Source organism: Sebastes fasciatus, chromosome 12 (assembly GCF_043250625.1).
Source record: "Sebastes fasciatus isolate fSebFas1 chromosome 12, fSebFas1.pri, whole genome shotgun sequence".
Classification (NCBI taxonomy): domain Eukaryota; kingdom Metazoa; phylum Chordata; class Actinopteri; order Perciformes; family Sebastidae; genus Sebastes; species Sebastes fasciatus.
The window spans coordinates 34,656,834-34,680,767 of NC_133806.1; the positions used below are offsets into that span (position 1 = coordinate 34,656,834).

The 23,934-nt window shown below is 42.6% G+C and overlaps 1 protein-coding gene across 4 annotated transcripts in view; it reads left to right on the forward strand.

The window, feature by feature from the left end:
* Positions 1–23,934, forward strand: part of LOC141779802 (glutamate receptor ionotropic, kainate 2) — a 342,007-nt gene that overhangs the window by 256,364 nt on the left and 61,709 nt on the right. For all 4 annotated transcript variants that reach the window (XM_074654834.1, XM_074654832.1, XM_074654833.1 and 1 more), the window contains 2 exons: positions 101–219; positions 8,667–8,884. In XM_074654834.1, the coding sequence (XP_074510935.1) occupies positions 101–219; positions 8,667–8,884 (337 nt within the window). The remainder of the gene's footprint in view (positions 1–100; positions 220–8,666; positions 8,885–23,934) is intronic.

The following is a 23,934-nucleotide window of genomic DNA, read 5'->3' on the forward strand; positions in this document are numbered from 1 at the left end:
CTCTTGGTCTCTTTTGTTGTTTACGCTTGTGTCTTTATGCAACTGCAGTAAACATGTGTGTGTGTGTGTGTGTGTGTGTGTTCTCTGTTAATTGTCACAGGTTTAGTCCCTACGAGTGGTATAACCCCCACCCATGCAACCCTGACTCGGATGTAGTGGAAAACAATTTCACCCTGCTAAATAGTTTCTGGTTTGGAGTTGGAGCTCTCATGCAGCAAGGTAGACGCCTCTGCCTGCCCCCCTTTTTTTAGCACAAGTCCCACTGTTTTGCTGGGGGTCAACCTTGCTCATTGACCGGGCCCACGACCATGCATGGGGGCCTCTGTGCATGATGCTAGATGCTTCACTGGTAGAGTCCAGCAGGATGGACTGAGTGGGATTTGAGTGATGTGATCAATGGATGAAGACGGTGCATGCTCCCTTACCCCCCCCCCCCCCTTTTCCCCACCTATTCACAGCCACCTGAACAGGTAAGAGTTCCCACCCAGAATACCTGAGATGGATCAAATGGGTGAGATTGAAGGGGAATGTGAACTCAGCAGCTTACCCTGCCTGTTTGGGTTTGTTTCCTTCTACCAAACCAATGCCATATCTTCTCAACTAGTTGGCATCTTTAGACTGAGAAAAAAACAAACGTGTAACGTTTATTCATGTGGCGTATATACTTTACAATGCATGTCACAACGGGAGATATGTTGCATTTTTAAATTAGCATTTCTTCCAAAGCAACTGACAATGCAACATATTTACAACAGGTAGTGATGACTGTAGGGCCTGGAAAGCATGGTACTGTATATACTGTATATGTCTGTTTGTGTCCTTGCATCTGAACAGTGCAATGGAGCACACAAAGAACTAGCTGCTATAGTCAAAGCTGTAAAAGGGTCACTTCACCCCCATTACAGGACACTAAAAATAATCCCCTTAACTCTAGTGGTATCTAGCCATGCAGATTGTGTTTGGGTTTTATATGTCCAGGTTTTGAATATCTGTCTCTTTTATTTCTGTCTCCTGTCTAACACAGGAGGAAGGTACTACACTTGAAATAATATGAACCCAAGTAATAGCCATAACCACTTGAATCAACTAAATACTTTATTTTGAAATTCAACCTCAAATGAATCATTAATGTTGACATTTAGACATCACTGGATTTTTTAATATACAGCACTGAAATATTTTACTTTGAAAAGTATCCATCTGAATTTATTCATAAACAAATATACAAGATAAAAACATTCAAACTTGAAGTACTTGGGCTTTAACGTTAAAAATCAAGGCGTTTTTCAAGAGCTTTCAGCCATATTTCATCCTCAGCGACCGTAATATAGTACAGTAGACACCACATGTTAACACCAAGCGGCAACGTCCGGTGCATAAAAAACAAGCCAACGCGGAAGTGCCAACAACTGCAGTCCTTCAAATGGCCACTTGTGGCTGGCTCCAAAAGGCAGTTGATCTCCTCCGAGCCCCGTGTTCAAATTCCCAACTTCATAGCAAAAATAAACATGTTTACAGCCTGGTACAAAAAACGGTGTTGGACTCTACAGCTAATTTCCACCCGTTTAAATTATATTAAGGCTTAAAGTTGTGCATTATTAAGGGCGTGGACACTTTGAGTGACAGGTGGGACTGTTAGCTGTTTGCAAGGTGTCACCTCAGTTAATTCGAGTCACTTAACTTGAATTTTTTGTAATGTTGGTGCCTTTTGGAGAGACTTTCATGCACATATCAGACAAATAATATGTCTTGCTGTGCGGTTAATTGTATGACGGGAATCCTCAACTCAACAACGCTACCTCATGACCAGTAACCGCGGCAGTGCTACTGCAGGGCTGACTTTTCTCTTCCATTCTCCAGGAAACGTGCGGCGGCGACGCGCTTTGAGTTCAGGCCGGTGCACGCCAAGGGTAGAGTACGAGCAGGGAGGCAGTGAGGCATCTGATTGGTTCTTTCTAAGCGGACTGCGAGGCAGTGATTGGTAGACGTTTTTACAGGATTATAGCAGCTACAGATGACGGCTCTTTTCCGGTCCTTTTTCAGAGCTCATCAGTAATGGATCTCTGTCGGGGTGTAAAGACCATTTCAACCAACATAACACATAGTGTAAACTGGAGAACATCGTCAACCCTTTACTGCACAAATTGAAGGAGCTGACGAGATTACATTTCACTGGAGTTGTAATATCACCCTGTACGATTTCATGTGACCAATAAGTTGATTGACTGATGGAAGAAGTCTGTCAACAAGACCACGGGGTTAACATTAGCCGGCTACACAGAGAAGCATATATCCCGTTCTCTTCCATGATATAGCCTAGCTTCTTAGCCTAACCTAGCTCAATCTAGGTGGACAAATTACCAGGCTTCATTCGGCCCGCCTCAGCTCCATTCACGCTCCACGTCTTTACCAATTTTTTGATTAGCCGGAGTCGTCACTGCCAAGATGGCGATGGCTGGAGCCGCCCACTTTGAGCTTAATTTTTGCGCTTCAGAAACCTATCAGTGATGTCACGGACACTACATCCATATTTTATACAGTCTATGTTTAACCCAAGTTCCACACTTAGGTCGCATCCTGACAACTGAGTAACTCCAACTAGGAAATGTGGTTGGAAGCTCCAGAAACAAAAAAAATTCAAGGCCCATTTGCTGTTTTCTTGAATTTTGAGAGAGAAAATATATCAACAGCACTTTAAATCACTTACTGGTGCATGTTTTCAACTAAAATATCTCAATAAGGATTAAGTAGTGGTTACATTTCTAGATATTCAGTTTCTGAGAAGATTCAACATATTTTCTGTTATTTGGTTCTGTAGATTACATAAAAAAAAAGAAAAAGCAGCCAGAAACATCTCTTTCCAGACAACAGTGTTGTCAGGTCCTCTGGATAATCCACAGAACACATGTTGTCATTGTTGTTTTTTCACCCGCCACCATTGTATTAGGTGGAGGGTGAAATCTCAGAGACAGATATCTCAAAATTTGGGCACATAAAAGCAAAATAATCTGCATGACTAGATACCACCAGAGGTAAGTGAGAAAATATGTTTGTTGTTTTTGATGAAGTGACACTTTAGGTCGACAAACATCTCAGTCTTTCCTTGATTTAGCAGCTCATAACGTGTCCCTTGCTGGCTGGTTGCATGTTTATTTATACTGCATGCTTACTAATATACCCAAATTAGCTACTAACGTTTTCCACAGATTTGTATTTATTTGAGTGCTAAAGTGTAAAATATTATTTAAATTATTTGAGATCAAAATATGATGACTGGTTTGACTGTAACCCTACAAAAAGACACCCAACAGATTTGATAAACATTGAGCATACAACATGTTTAGAACTGAGGGATTTATGTTCACATGTGTGTAAATGTCATTCATTTTAGCTACTAGATGTAGATGTTGTTTGTTTGAAAAGCCAGCAGCACAGATGTGTAGGGTTGACCAGTTGAGAAGATGTGGCTGAGGGCCAGAAGGCTGTGGGATTAGACTGAAGGAACGCACAGTGTCTGCATGGCACCGTGCTGGTCTGCACTGTAGAGAGGCTCCCCTGCCCGGCGGCTCGCCCCGCCCCCCAGAAAACTGTGGGATGTGCTGTTTGGTCATGACGTTACCTTGGGTACATGACAGTCAGCCCCAACCAGGCTCTGTTTGGGTCGACTCGCCCCTCTTTTCTGTTCTGGTTTCTGAGGTGAAACAGGAAGAGAAGCTCGGAGCTGGTAACATGTTCCACTTTTAAACAATCCTGCATCTGATAGCAGAAGAAGCAGAAGCCACTGCTGACAGTACTGATGAATATGTGTTTGTGTTCATGCCTGCTACCTTGATTTCTGTTCTTGGTTGTGGTTTTATGAATGGGCAAAGTGGGTGGCTGGTGCCCTGCGCTGGGTGACTTTGATACTGTGGCTGATGGCTAATGAGAGGTTAAAAACACAATGTGTTTTAGAAGACTTTACCACTGGTTAACTTATGTTTTCACTGTTAGACACTGAAGTCATAGTTTTGTTGCTCGGAGCAGGGTGCTCAAATCATGCAATTACCTTATTACCTTTAAATAACCTTCAATTAGTGTATTTTACATTTTTTAGATGATAAATTTAGAGCTATGATCCGTCTACCAAATGTATACAAATTAAAGGGATGTAAATGCAAGTTCTATATCACCAAAGACTCTCAATGATGGCGACAACTGAAACTGTTCCATATACATGTGGTTCATCATGTAGCAGCACATCTGAGATGTATTGTGGCTCTAACCTTTTATAAATCAATATTAGTGTAAAATCATTTGTAAGCAGAGGCCAAATCTTGAAAGCAGGCAGAACCCTCAAAATGATCAACCTGGGAAGGGTTGACGCCTTCATGATGATGTTTTTTAGGGTTTTCGCGTGTCATTTAATGCCATGTTGTTACCGTGAAAGGATTATGTTTAGGCAACAAAAGCACTGAGTTAGGTTAAGGAAAAACATCATAGTCGGGCTTAAAATACGTATAAGTCAAGACAATTTTATTTGTATAGCCCAAAATCACAAATCACAAATTTGCCTCGGGGGGCTTTACAATCTGTGCAGGATCCAGACCCTCTGTCCTTTACAGTGCGACCCTCTCGTTGGATAAGGAAAAACTGAACCAAAAAAAAACTTCTAACAGGGAAAACATGTTAGAAACCTCAGGAAGAGCAACAGAGGAGGGATCCCCCTTCCAGGATGGACAGACGTGCAATAGATGTCGTGTCTACAGAGTAACAACATCATGAAAATACAATATAGACAATCCATGACAGAAAATAATACATATAATGTGAACACATGTGAGAAGGTGGATCCAGAAGGATGTCAAGCAGCTTCCAGGCGTCGCCAAACAGATAGAGTCAGAGCAACACGACCTCCTCTCCTCGCCAAACAGATAGACGGGGCAACACAACTTCCTTTCCACGCCATACATGTAGAGCCAGAGCAACACAACCTCCTCTCCAAGCCAACCAGATAGAGCCTTAGCAACACAACCTCCTCTCCATGCCAGATAGATAGAGCCAGAGCAACACAACCTCCTCTCCACGCCAGATAGATAGAGCTAGAGCAACACAACCTCCTCTCCACGCCAGATAGATAGAGCCAGAGTACAACAACATAAGTACGGAAAACACGTCACAAACGTCACTAAAAAAACTTAAATAAAAATTATAATAATAATGAATAAAATAATTCAACAATATACTTTGTGACACGAACATCGGTCTCCTGGTTGAAAGTCCTGTTTGTTTGACCCATCCATGGTGGATGATCCACCCCCTCTCCCGCCAATCGTAAGCAGTCTTTCTCCCTTTTTATTCTACGTCACTCTGAGCGCAGCATATTCACACGGATGTGTTTACATTGCTGTCAATACAGACGGCATGGTGCTAAATGACACGCAATGTGGTGTCATTCATATGCCGTTTATATATATATATATATATACAATCCTGTAAGGTTAAGGTAATGAACAGCCATCAGCACATTTGAATGAAGCACTAATGGTCAATGTTGCTGATCTGGGAGATGAGGCTGTGTCTCATCTCATCAGCTCCTATTTGTATCCAAATGCACACACACTCTATATTTTCAGTATTAACTCTTTAACCAGCAGCCACATGGTGGATGTTAAAACACACACAGCGGGGTGAGGACTGTAGAATGCACGCTCCAGAGCACAGAATCGCCATCTGTGAGCGTGTGTGCGTTTTGACCTACAACACAGTCAACTACAGACCCAGTTTACTAAAGACAAGTGACAGAGTGAACCTCTGTTCATCCCCCAGCCTGTTCCTGTGTTCATCAAGACTTCACACGATGCAGTGAGTGATGATGCAGAGGTCTGCTGGTTCTGTCTGTACTGATGAATATGTTTTAAAACACTGTGGTATCAACATACTGTGTGTGTTCTAGGCTAAAGCTGCATGACAATATGACTTCAACACCCCATATTTAAAGTGGCATCATGGTGCTACAAAGGAGTAGGTGTAGATATGCTGACAGTAAACACATTCAGCTACTTGTGAAAAGACACAATTACTATTAATTTAACCAACCGCTGTTATTTTTATGAAAGTCAATATAGTGTAAGTTTACCAATGAGATAATCTCCCAGAAGCCTGATGTACTCCTGAGTGTAGCGGTAAGGGAGGAACCCTGGGAGAGATGTGCCCCCTCCAGTTCCCTCTCCATTGCAGTATCAATAGCGATGGGCTCCAGCTGCAGTCAGCTGTCATGTCTTTCTCTGCGTGCTCCCTTTACTAGACAGCTCACTTGGGGGACTGCAAGAAAGAGAGAAAGTTTGATGAAAAGTGAGTCTCTTACAAACGGAGTGGAGCACAGAGTTCTTAACCTCCTATCTCTCTGACTCTTTATCAGCTTTCCCTCTGAGTGAATGTGCAAAATCCCAGCTTTCAATTGCTTAAGCCGCTTGAGGAGAATAGTGTGATATAACCCAGTCCCACCTTCTCTCACCCGGACAACAAACCTCCCTCCCTCACTCCCACTCTACCCACGCACATATGCTCTGCATATATTCTGCATAAAACTTCAACGTAAAACAGTCAGATTAACGGAAGATTTAGTGCACTCTAATGTAAGAGGTAAAAAATAGTGACAGTAACTGACGCTGGGCTAAGCTAAACAACTCTGCGTAGAAAGAGCACGGGTCAGACCAGCGTTCACGGCAGAAACTTTTCTCAACAAAATCAGTTAATTTCATAGGAATTACCTCAATCAGTACATTGAAGTAAATGTGAGCAGATCTTTATGTAGAGTATAGCTTTTGACAACTTTGACGGGCAATTTTGAGTTATTGACCGAATGCAAACCAGCTTGACCAGCTGATTAGACTGTTGTCAGGATATTAAAAAGACGTTATCAGTCGCTATAAGCCCCATAGATGTGGGTCAATAGGGGCCTACTACACCCACTAGTAGGTATCCCCAAAAGAAGGTATAAAAGAACATGACAGCGACCTCTAGCGACCGTAGTAATTATTACAGGAGCAGAGGCGGAAGTCAGGCGCTGTAGATAGACAGAGTAAAACTCGATAATGGGTGGAGGCTGGAGATGACGGATGGGACACAAAACATAGGGGGTTTTCAGGGTTTACATCTCGTGTGAAACCAATAATGTGTAGTTGTCTTTGTGTTCGTAGCTTTTTCAACCAAAAACACAATGTTTTTCCCTAAACTTAACTGTTTTTTTTGTTGCCTAAACCTAAAGAAGCCTTTTTGTGTTCAAAAGGTGACGTTTCATTCAGTTTTACATGTTAGAACATGTTGCTTTCAAATTTCACTTACACAACGTAGTAGGCGTAGTAGGCCCCTACTGACCCACATATATGGTGCTTATAGCGACTGATAACGCCTATTTAATGGCCTGATAACAGTCGAATCGGGTGGCTTGACAGGGTTGATCTGTTGATCTTTGAGGGACCAGAGAGCTGAAGAGTCTGAAATAAGGGAAGGTATCATTTTTAGCTGTGTGCAATCAAATTTCATGAAACCCTGTTATACCGTAGTGTAATATACCATACACAGCACAGGTAGTGCTGATAAAATGATTGGTTGTTTGGTCTGGGGTATTAATTGCCACTAAGCCTTATGGCTGTACCAGCCACTAACAGGCCACATATGCTTAATGCCTAGAATTCAACAGAAAATGTATGCAGGCCTTAACTGAAGTCCTGTTGAGGTCGACTAGTTTTAAGCAGTCACTCCACTCTTTGCCCACAGTGGTGCTCACTCAAATAGGGTGGTTAGGCCGTCCCGTTCCGATCTGGTACTCTTCTTGTATTAAGAACCGTGCACTGAGCTCAGAGTCTGTTTCAGTTCATTTAGGTTAACAAACAGAAACTAAACCAAAATACTTCAGGGTTAGGGGTTAACCTTCATCGTCCATCACGGTCTCAACAAAACTTACTGATTGCATTCATCTGCAGCACTCCACTCTCATGCGTCCATCTCTCTACCCTAGCACTCTGCCCTCAGGCCAGCTCATATTACGTTAGGCCTGCCCTCTTGAACCTTAGTAACCAATCGAAAATGATAAATGACAACCTGTGACCGTGACAATACGTTGCTTCACTAAAGATAGTTTGCAGACATTTTCAAGACAGAAGTCTCAAATGATACAAATAGTTTGTCTCCGACAAACTGCAAGCAACTGGCGAGACGGTTTGGTTGATAACCTGCTCAAATATAAGTTGTTTCCTACCAGCTAACATGTTGGTGGTTAGCGTGCCAGCTAAGCCAGTGCCAGTAGCTGTCCCCCCCCCCCCTCCCCAAGTAGACACTATGTCACCAAGTTTCCAGCAAGAACGTGCAAATTCATTTTCCTGGGCCACTTTCTGGCAGAGGGAGAGGTTTGTTTTCCTGTCACATTTTGAATATAAAGAGAGAACTGATGGAAAATGTTCTTAGAAATGTTAGTTGTAGAAGAGACAGTACAGACAGACTAAATATCAATCACCAGGCTGCCCACTCTGCCCACTTTGTGTGTATGTAAGTGTGTGATTCAGGCAGGAGATGCAGAGGCCTAGCCTGGCCCGGCCTGGTCTGGTCTGGTCTGGCCTGGGTGCTGCCCCCTCCCCAGCCTATTGCTTTACCAGGCCTCACCACCCTCCTCTGCTCCTCTCGTTCAGGATCTGAGCTCATGCCGAAAGCCCTGTCCACCAGAATTGTAGGAGGAATCTGGTGGTTTTTCACGCTCATCATCATCTCCTCCTACACGGCAAACCTGGCGGCCTTCCTCACCGTGGAGAGGATGGAGTCGCCCATCGACTCTGCTGACGACCTGGCCAAGCAGACGAAGATAGAATACGGAGTGGTGGAGGACGGCTCCACCATGATCTTCTTCAAGGTTAGTCACAGCTGGATATCATTAAACCAACTACAGTCTTTTCTAGTGTAGTGCTTCACTGTTCTGTACCGCCCAGCCATTTAAACAACATGTGTATAGCTATGCTAAACTTTGAGATGGTTGTTGCAGCAATATTCAATATGTCAAATCTGCATGGTAAATATTATAGACTAATGCAGTGGAGTTTTTTTTCTTGAGATGGAAAAGCGTTTTTTATGGGACACTAACTCTTCACTTCAACTCACCCTAATGAAATGCTAAAAGGGTTAGTGGCAGCCAGCCCATTCTCATTCCCTGGGCGTCAAATACCGACGCTTTATCAGGGCCGTCGTCGTTCCATAAACCACCGCTAAAGGGGGCCTTGTGCGACGGTATGAGACGCACCGGGCTCTCCATTAACCACAATGTAAACCCATCCATGGCAACAGTAAACGCTCAGGGAAAGTACTGTGGTGACATAGTTTAAAGAGCAAAAAGACATACAGGGCGGGTGGAAGGGGGAGGTGGATGGGTCCAACAACCCAAGGCTTTCAACCAGGAGACCGCTGTTCATGTCCTGTGTGTTACGCTTTACTTTCACTTTACAGTCAGCTGTTCAAGTCACATTTTTACTGTACAAACGTAGTTAACTACAGTGGTTTTGTTGTCTAAACTTAAACATTACACGTAACTGTTTTTGTTTAATTGACAACATTAAGCAGGAAAAGTGATGCAGAGGAGTCTGATAAAAGCTTCAGTATGTGACAAGCTGGGACGAGAACGTGTCGTTCCTGCACAGTGATCAACCTCATAACTACCGAATTAATACAAAAATATTTATATTTGACATTAAATAAGATACAAATATCAAACTCTAACCCACTTAACCTTTCTTATGTCTGTTGGTCTGAAAGTTTACCAGCAGTCGCTGCAGAGTGTGGTGTTGTTTTCACCCTGTGAGTCTGTGTGTGAGCCATCATGGAGACACCTACTGTAGCAGGAACTTCCACAGAGCAGGTTTACAGGACTCTGCCAGGTGTCATCTGAATGTGAATCCATGCTGGAATAATACCGATACACCTGAGCACAATATGAACTCCAATAATAAAGGTGTTTGACACAGGGCCACTCCACAAGACATGGCCTCAAGATTACGTTATAATGCAGAATCTAATGCCTGAATTGCCTTAATTGATGCAAATATTTAATTAATATAAGTAGCAAACATCTATTGACACACAATAAACCGGGAGCCTTTGGGACCACTCCAGTGTCTGGGCCCCAGACACCTCACACACTGGAGTGTCTGGGGCCCACTTTGCCTGGTTGTCCTGCCTTGCCTTTAAGAATAATTTGTAGCTATATTAGTTAGTTATTACCAGCCGCAACAGTGGCGCTGGTAGTGTTTTCACCCTGTGAGTCCGTGTGTGAGTCATCATGGTAAAACTTGGTCCTGGAGACACCTACTGTAGCAGCAACTACCACAGAGCAGGTTTACCGGACTCTGGCAGGTGTTTATATGTCTGTCTGTGGACAGGTGTTGTCACCGTGATAACGTCACAACCGTGTAAGATACAGTCAGGAAACTTTACAGGTGTGTAGTTGAGTCTGAAGATGGGTGTGGTCTGAGCAATGGTGCTGGAACTAGGGGGGTAGGAATTGAGTTTAGTATTCTGTACCGACTTATCCTGTTCAAGTTCATCAGGAGCTGGAACCTGTCTAGATTGGCAGCCCAGTCGCACAGCAGTTTGGAAATAGTCACAATATTTAATGTATTGATTCGTGTACATAGACACAAATTTCACGTTTTTTTCGTGATGGTCAGCACGAATGGGTGGGTCAAAAAACAATGGACTTTCGCCCAGGGGACCGGTGTTCGTCTCCCGTGTCAAACCAGAAGTCAAAGTGGATTTATTTGTCATGTAACTTCTGTATTTACTTACTTACAGCACTAACAGAGTTCTTTTTAACCCAAACCTAACTAAGTAGTTTTATCTTGAAAAGACTGGAGCGGAAATTGCCACGTGTCATGTGTTGCTGGACATTCATAGGAAAACGCACAAAAAATACGTTTTTGAAAGTCGTGCTGAGCGTCACGAAAGAAAAGTGAAATTTGTGTCTTTGTACACGAATCAAATAGATACAATTTTGTGACTGTTTCATGAACTGCTGTGAGACTGTGTTGGGATTGGTCACCAATCTATCACTGGACTGACACAGATAGATGGACTAACACACTTAACGCTCTGGCCACACAGGGAACGTCAGCAGCGCCTGCGGAACCTGTCGTTTCTTATTTCGTGTTAACTGGTTAGAGCAGCCCCACTGCCGACCTTGTTCACAGCAACAACAGACAGTGAACGTGTTCTTTTGACAGTATATTGACATTATACCAGCACCATTACTACAGTTTCATGTCACGGACATGAAAAAAAGTAAATTTATATTAAAATCAACACTTCCTCCTAAAAAATAAAAGCCATCAAGCGTTTTTTCTGTGGACAGAATTCCTTCATTTGTTAACACGAGGCTTTTATTCTGAAATATTTGCAGGACAGTGTTATAGAACATGCAGTGACTTGCAGGGCTCCATGAATGAATAAAGTACGGGCCTTTAACTATGGATTATTACCATTATTTACAAATGAGTGATTTTCTGTCTAAAATAAATATAAATGACATATATAATGAAATTAAATGGCCATTATGAAAGGCAAACTCCATGCAGAAAGAAAGGGCTGACAGCAGCAGAAACGCTGCCAGTGTGTACGCCACACGCATGAAATACGCAGCCAGCTGTTCAGCAAGGCGTTCCCTGTGTGGGAAATCTTGGTAGATATCTTCAGTACGTGTTTGGGAATACACGTAGCAAAGCATTTTTTGCTCGACCCATAGGGGGTGCCAAAAATATCAAAAACTTGTACCTCAAGATCCGGGGGACAGAATTTTATCAAGTTTGGTGCACATGATCTGGGGGCAAATATTAATCAAGATCTGAAGTGTCATATTGATTGGTGCATGTGGGCATGGCCTATGTAGCATTATATGCTAAATTATGCCTTTGCTCAATTTGCTGTGAAAAATGTCATAATGCTTCACTTAAAATATGATCCCAATTGGCCTGATGGTGGAGCTACAACATTTTCTAAACTTTTAAAGACCGGCCCCTTCACACCACAAGTCAGATTGACTTGAAGTTTAACACACATGTCCAGCTCCGTGTGCTCTACAAAAAAGCTGCATGGACCAGTAAAGTCCACCAACTAGATTTTCCTCCATTTTGAGTAGTTTGAAAAACATATTTTTGACATCTCCTCCTAAATCAAAGCTCTGATTGCTGGCAAACTTTCTGTGGCTCATTATTGGACCAACCTCATCAAAAGTTCTATAAAACTTGTTGATATCTGATTTCGTTTTCAAGATGTTGACCAATGAACTTTAAAAGGGCTTGGCTCAGCACATCAATAGACCTAACTCCACAACCTTTTGGCCTATTATCTCCAAACCTGCAGGATATGTTCACAAGAGTACCTGAAACATCATGAAAGTTTCATTCAAATCGACCACTAGGGGGTGCTACAAGTCACAGTATACATAATAAATTGTAAAATCAATTCATCTAGGCTTGTCGCTGTAGTTGGTTTTACCGGTGTTACACGGTGGTCGGGCACAGGGCTGGACTGGCCATCTGGCATACCGGGCATTTTCCCGGTGGGCCGACGCAGTCTTCTTTTTTTGGCCCATAAATAAGTAAATCGGCCCATTTATTTTCCTTAATTGACACTGGGCTGGCCCAATCGTTTGTGCCGGACGGCCAAAGTGAGGAGGAGAGGGAGAGAGATGATGGAGGGAGTGTAGAAATTGCGGTAAGCAGTTCTGGGCTAGCTGCCTGGCTCAACATGTCATGAGAAATGAACAGTGCTCGAAGTGGGCCGGTACGTGGCGGTACGCAGTATTTGACTCATTTTACTCCTTGGCGTGCCGTGACTTTTTCATGCGTACCGGAGCTTCTTGCAAGCTGTCGGTACTCTCCTCTGCCCTCTCCATATCAGGTTCTTTAGGAGATTCATAATGGTGATACATAACAGCGCAGCGTCAGCGTATTTGCGCCGCGTGGGTTTATTGTTTTAAAGTCACCAGAATTCAGGAAACAAAGTCTCTGAAACAAACTCACATTTTTCTGGGGGAGGACCCCCCCGCTTTGATTTTGAAATCCTCCCTATTTATGAGGTATCAAGGTTGGCAAGTATGCAAAACAATCACAACCACATTTGAAGGTGTTTCCTCGAACAGAGCCTTCAACAAAACGTGGTACACACAGCACAAATGGCCGGTGTTGGGGCTGGTCTGGGCCAAAATGTCAGGGCAGATTTTTTGTCCCAGTCCAGCCCTGGTTGGGCACACACCGATTAAATTACATACCCAGCGCCCCCATCGTTGTTTTTGCTTTTTCTACAGAAATAAAACCCATTTACTTCATTTTGGCGTATCAGTTATCAATAGATTGGCGGATGACGGATTTAACACAGTGACGGTGAATGCATCAGCACCGAGCAGAGAGTGTCAGATTTCACTCACAGAGGACGAGTCGGTTGCTAAATGTAGTTTGTGGTGGACAAGGAGAGGAAAACACAAACGTGTTCTTCATACAGAGTTGTCCTCTATCAGCCATCCAGCCATGTGTGTATTCAGCAACACGTGAGTACAGTGTTACACTTGGCGCCTTGAGTTTATATTGATGTTGTAATGTGTTCTTATAGTTAGCATAAAGTCTGCTAGCCACATGCTAATGTGCTAACGGTTGCTAACATACTCAGATGTGTAGGCTGCTCTGAATGTCACTCTGTTGGAATTAGTATTTTTAGTATTAGTATTAGTATAGTAGTATTGAAGTGCCTACAATGACGATGTCTCAGGCTAATGCTCATTTTGTGTTATAGTTCAACGTTCATGCACGCGTGCACGTTCATTAGGGTGGGTTAGGGTTAGGGTTAGGGGTTATGGGTTAGGGTTAGGGTTAGGCCATAAATGGCCATGATGTCCTAATGCTTCCCATAAAATATGATCTCAGTTGGCCACATGGTGGCGCTATCACTGACAGCCAAATGAGTGAAAAGTTTAAAGGCCAGCCCCCTCACACCTAAAGTTTAATTGACTTGAAATTTGACACACTTGTCCAGCTGAATGTGTTCTACAAAAATGCCTCTTGGACCGCTAACGTCCGCCAACTAAATTTTTAACCATTTTGAATTTTTTGAATATCACATTTTTTACATCTTCTCCTAAACCACCAATCTGATTTCTACCAAATGTTCTGTGGATCAATATTGGACCAAGCTTCTGAAAAGTTTCAGAAAGCTTGTTGATATATCATTGCATTTCGAAGATAATAACCAATGACTTTCAAAAGGGCTTAGCGCAACACATAATCAGACTTAGGTCAACAACCATTTGGCCCATCATCTCCAAACTTGCACGATATGTCCACAAGAGTACCTTGAGCGAAAAAAAGCTTGAAACCACGAACTGCCGCTTACGGCTGTAATTTTTGTTTTGATTTTTTTTTCTCTTGCAATCCGTCGATGGCTCTCAGACAGCTTTGAGATTTAGCTTTTTTTCACACCTCCTTTTCATCCATCTGCGTAATTGGCACGCATGCATTTACAGGTACTGTTCACACACAAGGACGCGGCTGTGATTAATATGTTTGTGTGTGTATCGTCTTCACACTGGAACATACTCACACAGATTCATTAGATAACTGCAGTGGTGATAGTTGCACAGCCTCTTTATCATTTCACCACTAACATTACTGAAAACAACAGTTGGTGTAAGACGCAGCATATGTGCTTGTTAATCATCCTACCTATGCTGAGGTCCCTCTGCAGCCATCATTCACAGCCTCGGGTCACAAACTGTTAGTCCATGTCATCTGTGCGTTACGGGTTATGGTGGTATGCATACACAGGATAATACAAGTGCTCATTACAGTTTTTCGCTTTCACGTTTAATGGTGACTAAATGTTTTTGGCAGATTGGTAACTACCTCAATATGTTTCCTTTCATTTATCTCAGGTGGCTGATATTATCCACATCACACCTTCCAGGCCCAACACTTTACATCTGCACTCCATGTCTGCCCTTATGCAAACTGTGTTTGTGAAAAGACTTCTGTGAAGAGAACCAAAAATCATTAAAGGTTCAGTTCACAGAAATGTCAAAGTAGCTATAGTTAGCTAGGTAATGCTGTCATTCACTCTTAGCTGTGACTCCTCCTCATCTCTTTATTTCCTGTGTGGTTTTGGTCTCTCCTTTCCCCTGCAGCTGTCCCTCAGACCTTCAGGCTGCAGCTAAAAGTCCTCTCTTTTCCCTTGCCTACTATTATGGACCTCTAGATTCAAATATCGAACACATTTGAAATTTAATTTACGTGGTTCTGATCCTCAAGCTCTTTTATGATATGTGGTGGTTCAACATGTTCTCACTCGTTCAACACGTTCTCTCCCAAATGCCGCTGCTTGGTCAGTGCCCCTCGGCATCGCTCTTGTGCCCCTCTTTTGTTACTTTTGGATGGACCAGGAAAAGCGTGTCAATATACGTTCGTTACATGCATAGTGTCCTTTCAAAATAGCCTTCCGTTTTTGCAGGAAGTTTCAGGCAACACAACCACTTAGGTAGGGTTAGGAAACGGTCGTGGTTGACGTTAACTTCACCGACTAGCGACTCAGGGGACTGATGTGACGAAAAAAGTCAATGTTACTTTTAGTTTCACACAGGACACGAACAGTGGTCTCCTGGTTGAAAGTCTTGTTTGTTTGACCCAATCAAGTTGGTTAGGGCTGTCGAAGTTAATGCGATAACGCGTTGATGCAAATTCATTTTAAAGCCTCTAATTTCTTTATCACATTAACACAACTTGTGATTTTAGGTTGTACTGGCTCAGTTTTAAAGCAAGAGGGAAGATACTGGTATCATATGAAACTAGTAAACCTGATGAATCCATCGGTACCAACCATACTAACCATACTGTCATACTGGCTTGTTGCAAAGGAGGCTAAATAATGCTCCAAAGTTATGCTAAATTATGAATGTAAATGGGTTCTATGGGTACCCACGAGTCTCCCCTTTACAGACATGCCCACTTTATGATAATCACATGCAGTTTGGGGCAAGTCAGCACACTGACACACTGACAGCTGTTGTTGCCTGTTGGGCTGCAGTTTGCCATGTTATGATTGGAGCATATTGTTTTATGCTAAATACAGTACCTGTGAGGGTTTCTGGATAATATCTGTCATTGTTTTGTGTTGTTAATTGATTTACAATAATAAATATATACATACATTTGCATAAAGCAGCATATTTGTCCACTCTCATGTTGATAAGAGTATTAAATACTTGACAAATCTCCCTTTAAGGGACATTTAGAACAATCAAAAATGTGTGATTAGTCAAGATTAACTCAGGACAATCATGTGATTGATAACAGCCCTAGTTAAAATCTCTTCAGCTGGCATTAACCACAGACTTTATCTCACTAAAAACCCATAGACTTCCAGGTGAGGGAACCAGAAGTGCTAAAATGCTAACTCATTTCTGGGTTTTATGACTCATTCCTGCAGCACTCTATTGGACTATCTTCCCTGGATTAAATGTCATTAGAAATGTTTTAACAACTAAAGCACGTAGCTGTTTTCATACATGAACATTAATGCGGGTGCTGACAACGCACAGCACAACTCAATATGGTGAAATCCTAACCTAGCATTAGGAGCAGTGGGCAGTTACTATACAGCTTTCCAGGATGCAGTTTGGGGGTCCGGTGCCTTGCTCAAGGGCACTTCAACAGTGTCCAGGAGGTGAACTGGCACCTCTCCAGCTACCAGTCGACACACATACTCGGTCCATGTGGGGACTTGAACCGGCGACTCTCTGCCATGGACTGAGCTCCTGACGCCCCGTTTCACTATTAATGAGTCCAGGCAGATGCAGAGGGGATTTGTCCTCCACTGAGTAAACAGATTCTGTCTGAGGTGTTTAAAACACACTGTTGTGATGATGGATGGAGTGTTTTGATTATCATCAGTGTTAGTTGTGCATGCATCACAAACACTATTCAAACCCAGGAACAAAAAATACTAAATACCTACTGTTTGGGTAATTATTAACTTCTGCTGTAAAATACACGTCTAATGGTGGCTAATTATGTAAATGTCTGCACGGGATGGTCTCTGAAGCATTGAGGCGTGTCACTCGTCTTCCTAGCAGGGACATTCCCTATGGACTGTCGCTACAATAACACTGAATAATTTAATAAGCAAACACGCACCACTGCTGTGTCTTGCTTGTTGGCCAATAAAATCACATCTTATTGAAGGCATTGCTGCTTTTCCACATTGTGTGTATAATGTGGTGATGACTGGCAGAGACAGTAGCCCTTTACATGGCCGTGGTGCTGAGCTCCATGTCCCCAGGCTGTACAAGCCTGAGTTGTTTTGCCTCAGCCATAAGACAAATGGGAGGAACACCTCCAGCATGGTGATTAAATCACGCAGATGACGCTTATTGGGATGATGTGCTCGTTACCTGACAGAGGAGAGAGGTAGGGAAGACAATACTGCTCCAGTTCATGGCTGTATGATCCAAAGTGTTTATGATCACATGAATAAATTCATAAGAAAATAGCAGCATACTGTATATATTTATAATGATAAGTGCATAGTTTTACAACAACATTTTTTATGAATCTACTACTTATTTTTCTCCACTGTGAATTCCCTTTTTTTCCACATGCTCAATGTGACTTATAAAGACATAGGAGTCTCCTGTGGGAAAAAAACAAACTCTAGGCTGATGTTATGGCCATCAATATAAAAGTATAATATGCAAAACATTCCAAAAAAAAACAATGTACAGACTGATACTAAAATAATCTCTCTCAATCATCACTATGCCCCACTAGCAGTGTGTGCTGGTGTCCCTGCAGCCCTCTGCCTGGATGTTCTCTTTTCTTCTTATTTTGCTTTACTCAGGACGGCTCTGGACTTCTGCAAACGCACATGAAACCTGCCTTGGAGGAGGTCTGCGCTCCCCGAGTGCACTTCTAGTTTGCCATAATGTAACCCTCCGAGGTAGACTCACCATGCGGGACTAATAATGGAATATCTTATCTTATGAGCTGAGAGATTGTGAAATGATGGTATATGCTCCTGTAGTAGCCACATGTCCGTATGACATCAACCTTGTTTTAAGAAAACATTTTATTCACAATGTCATGGAGCTACACGTTCTCACTCCCAGCTCATCAAATACCGCCGCTTGGTCAGAGCCCCTCGGCATCAGAGACCGATGCACGGGGCACCCTCTTGCGTTACTTTTAGACGAACCGGGGACGGTGTGTCAATATACGTTTGTTGCATTCATAGTGTCCTTTCAAAATAAACTTCTGTTTTCACAGGAAGTTAGGTTTAGGCAACACAACCACTTAGGTAGGGTTAGGAAATGGTCGTGGTTGACGTTAACGTCACTGACAAGAGAGTCACTTAGCTGACAATACGAACGAGTCACATGACTAAAGACTGACGTACCAAAGTAAGTCTACATTACTTTTAGTTTCACACGGGACACGAACACCGGTCTCCTGGTTTTCATTTTAGATCAACAAATTTTAGTTCAAACATTTTTCGGGAGTTTCCAGTGGTGGCGAGTCTCCGTTACTCTTAAAATAATTATGTGCACAATCTTGTACCCTTGCCTTTTTCCCCCTTGTTTTCCACTGTTGTTTTTGCTCCGAATCAAATGTTTTATGGTCACAATTCCATCTCATAGCTGGTTGGTTTGGTTCCATGCATAAAACTCTTTATAAAGATTGTTTTTGAAACGCCATTGGAGAGAGGGAATGGGAAATTCACCATTCAAAAAGCGGGCGGTCACTGTTGAGCTTTATGGAGAAGGAGCCAGTCAGGTGTATACCAGAGCTGGAGCTAATTCAGAATTGTTTTAATATTTCAATCTGAAACAAAAAAAAAAAACTGCATCAAAGCTGCTGAATCCAAAATGAATCCCAAATGTGGAAGTGAACTGATCTAAATGTTTGACGCGGACCAGGTGTAACCCAGAGTTAACTGACAACATTACGAAAATTTAAATCCTAATTCTCCCGAATGGAAAAAGAAAAACTGTAGGAGTGACAATCTATGAAAATTACAACCCAGTTGACAGAAAAAATTTTGGTGTTGTACGTTACTGGTTTCTGAACCAAAAACACATTTCATAAATGGGTGTTTTCTGCAGCTATGGGCATTTTCCAATCAATGAAATTTTGGATTTTTGTTAAAATTTGCAATGCAATGCTTGATAAATACAGTATATACACAGTGTTAATACCCATCTTGACATAAAAAAAAATAATGCGGTTTAATACACAGCAGGATGAATTCAGTGATTTATTTTCAAAATAAGGCTTAAGCCTGGAACACACCAGGAACGTCAGCAGCGCGTGGCGGCTGTGTTACCTGTTGTTTTTTATTTCGGCCTTCCGTGTTAACAGGTTAGAGCAGCCACACTGCCCGCGTGAGACGCACGTCTCAGCTGCGTCTCTTCTAGAGAATAGGGGTCTCGCCTATTTTTGACAAGTGCCGCACGCGTCTCACAGCAACAACAGACAGTAAAGGTGATCTATTGACTGTATATTGACATCATATCAGCTACATTACTACAGTTTCGATGTCTATCTCTAGAATATGTTATGAAGATGAAAAAAGTATAGACTTATTTTTAAATCAACTCTTCCTGCTTTCATTTAAAAATAAAAGCCCTCAAGCATTTTTTCTGTGGACAGAATTCCTTCATTTGTTAACACAAGGCTTTTATTCTGAATTATGTGCCGGACAGTGTTCTAGGACATGCAGTGACTTGGACAACTCCATGAATGAATATAGTACAGAGTTTTAATTGTGGATTATTACTATTATTTACAAATTACCACACGTTTCTGAACCTTTCTCTGTCTAAAATTAATAGAAAAGATATTTATTATGAAATGAAATGGTCATTAAAAGGCAAACTCTATGTAGAAAGAAAGGGCTGACAGCAGCAGCAGACAAGCAGCTGACACACAGCTAAAACGCAGCTGGTGTGAACACCCGAGGCGTGAATTACGCAGCCAACATGCAGCCGCCACACGCTCCTGACGTTCCCTGTGTGATCAAAAGTCCAAATGGCAGTGGGTCCAGCTGACAGATAACGGACAGGCAGGATAGCAGGTAGCAGGCAGGTAACAAGGAAGTGCATAGCAATGAAGATGATCTGACAGAGAACAGAGGGAGGTGGACTAGTGTTTCTGGAGTGTGGCTGACGAGTGAATGAGATTCAGGTGAGGAGCTGGGCGGTGAAGGCCAGGCAGAGCTGATGAGGGAAATAGCAACAGGTGAGCAGAGGTCTGGTGAGAGCAGGGCTAACAAGGGACAGGTGGAACTAATCAAAGAAGCAGGAAACACACGAGGGCCGGAAGTGAAACGACAGAAGAAGTTAAGTCTTTCAAAATAAAACAGGAAACTATGAATACATGACAAGAAACAAGGACAACATAACTTAAAGTAGAGCCAATCATGACAGCAAAATAATAATTAAAAAAAATAAAGTCCACATTCAACATATCTGTGGTTTGCAGAAATGTACAATCCCAACTTTGTTTCCTGGGCTGGAAAATGACATTTAACATCATACGCTTTGATTGGAGGACTTGTTGGCCTGAGAAAACTCAAAGTATAAGTAAGGAATAATGTAAAGCTAGCGGTTCATTGTTGTGAAAGAATCCCCGATGAGAGCGAAGGGGATTCATTCACCATAATGACCCGCTAGCTGTTCATTATCCCGCTTAATACACAGCTACTTACTTAAGAAATCAATATCTAGACAAAAACAAGACAATTTTTCAGTTTATTAAATATCTGAAGCGATCCCACCACAACTGAAAGGATAAGAGTGTCTCCCCGTTAAGAGAGATGCTGTGTGCAATAACACACGAGGCGCAGCAGCATAACTTCAGTGATTCTCATTTTGTTTCTCATATATTTTTAAAAATGACATACAGGAGAGCTTTATTCATTTATTTTTCATAGCTGCGTGTAGCTATTAGCGCTGATTTTCGTGAACCTTTTTAAAATGAGACTCATTTGCATAGAAAGGGGATGATTTTGTGCAAAAGTTCTGCCTAATTTCAATGCGTGCAAATAGCTCAGAGCACCGAGACGCTGTTTGCGGTTGCACATGTGTAGCTGCCGCACAATCCCTTTTGAATTCACCCCTCAATGTGATATCCCTTGGATGTAAACTAGGGCCGTCAATCAATTAAAATATTTAATCACGATTAATCGCAAATTAATCACACTTTTTTTATCTGTTCTAAATGTACCTTAAAGGGAGATTTGTCAAGTATTTAATCCTCTTATCAACATGAGAGTGGACTTGCTGCTTTATGGAAATGTATGTATATATTTATTATTGTAAATCAATTAACAACACAAAACAATGACAGATATTGTCCAGAAATTCATCAGGTTTTATAGTTTCATATGATACCAGTATCTTCACTCTAGCTTTAAAACTGAGCTGCTACAACCTAAAAATCTAAAGTTTTGTTAATGTGTTAAAGAAATTGGAGGCTTTAAAACGAATATGCATTAATGCGTTATTATCGCTTACGGACGTAGAGGATGAAGCAAGTAAAGTCTGTGGGACAGATCATAAAGCTCTGGGTAGCCCTGCACTAAAATGATTAACTTTTCCATATTTACCACACACTGATATATACGGAAGACAGAAAAGATATTTGCTGGCTGTGATTGGTTGTTCCTCGTCACATGACATGCCGTGCTCGCTGCAGTGTTCCAAAAGTTGAACTACTTTTATCTCAGGACACCCGTCTACATTGACAACAATGGATTTAGAGGTGCAAAAAGCGGGTCATGTGACAGCCCTTTAGAGTGTCATTTAGTACAACCGAATACTGGACAACGCTGTAGAGACCTGTCAATCACAAGGTAGCCCCGCCCTAAAGCATCCCCTGCTTTATGGTCTATCTGACTCTAAATGGGACCATCATTTACTAAATGAACATCATGCTGTATTGAAGAAGACTTGAAACTAGAGATTGAGACCATAAACTCATGTTTACAATGTTTACTGAGGTAATAAATCAAGAGAGAAGTAGGCTCATTTTCAGTGGACTCGCCGCCGGCCGGCAGCCTAATGCCAACGGGGGGGCTCTGACAGCAAGAATACTGAACCTTTAAAGCCTTGTTTTATCATGAAACAAACCCCCTTTAGTTATTAAAGTGCTTGGTATTCCCTCAACATGGCTGCCTGGTCACAAACGTTCTCATTTTACAGCTAAACAGTACACTACAAGATGATTCTGAGAAAAATCTGAGGAGAGAAAAGACATTAACGTAACAGAATATTGATTCATATTTGATCAGCGCTGCCTAGTTTGACCGTTTGGTTGGAGGTGATGAGTGGTTGACAGCTGCTCAGAGACGGCAGGCTTTGACTGGTTGTTTTCTCCAGTCTGTGAAATCTTGCAGATGCCGTTAGGAGGACACAGGGGGACATGATTTTTTTCAGATTACCTGTCTCATTCACTACTGTCAGGATATAGTGACAGTTTTATAGAAATAACTTTTTTGAATCATATTTGCTCCATTTCTACCTACTGCTGCTTTAAAGGGCGTGGGGTACACGGCGTCTTGCAATGCAATTCATTAGGAACAGAATGAACTGATAGCAAACTATGTGCAGAGTCACTTTATTATACTAACATCAAAAGGTGGATTTAGTGGTTACTCTTTAAAAAAACACAAGCATCATCATATCATTTATTCAAATTCCAAAATGGAGCAATGACTTTGGTGACAATGTGATCAAGCTATTGGTTACATAGCCTGACCTCTACAGTGATGAAGTGTTTTGAGAAACTGATCAAGACCTTCATCACCTCCTCCTTGCCTGCCACCCTGGACCCTTTACAATGTGCATACCGCCCCAACAGATCTACAGATGACGCCATAGCCCATTTACTACATTTACATTTACACACCCCCCTTGCCCACTTGGACACCCGGAGAGGGGCTTATGTTAGACTGTTGTTTATTGATTATGACTCAGCGTTTAACACAATAGTCCTGTCGTGAGGTGAGTCTTTAGAGTGAACCCAAACGCAGAGTACAAGCAGGACAGGAAGATTTAAATAAGAGCGAGCTTTAATAAAGCTGACAAAATCCAAAAATCACAAAACAAGGAGGGGAACAAAGTACAAATGAAAACACACCAAAACCAAACTGAGAACAAAAACAAAACTACAAACCAGAGGGTGCGAGAGTCACGGGCAGGAGGAACACTAGGAACGCTAGGAACACTAGGAACACTAGGAACACGGAGGACAAGGGACTGGGAAGACAAGAACGAACCAACAAGGACAGAGGGGAAACACACAGGCTTAAATAACAGACAAGATTACACACAGGTGAAACAAATCAGGGCGGGGCAGACAATCAACCAAAAGGCGGGAAAACAGACAAAGGAAGGAAGTAAACCCAGACAAGACACAGGAGGAGTGAATCACCAAAATAAAACAGGAAACACCGGAAATATATACAAATAAACCACATCCAAAATTACAACAGTTCATAACAATAAGCTGGCACAGCCAGAACATAACATAGCCCCCCCCTCAAGGGACGGATCCCAGACGTTCCACAACCAGAACCGGGTGGGCGGAGGGGGGTCCGGAGGAGGGACTCCAGGAACCTTGGGCACCGATTATCTCAGGCGGACGGCCCGAGGGCAAAACCGGGACAGAGCCTGGGAACTCGGGCGGACGGCCTGAGGGCAGGGCAGAGACAGAGCCGGGAAACTCCGGCGGATGACCCGGGGGCCTGGCAGAGACAGAGCCGGGAAACTCCGGCGGACGACCCGGGGGCAGAACCGGGACAGAGTCTGGGAACTCAGGCGGACGACCCGGAGGCAGGACAGAGTCCGAACCGAGAAACTCCGGCAGATAACCCGGGGGC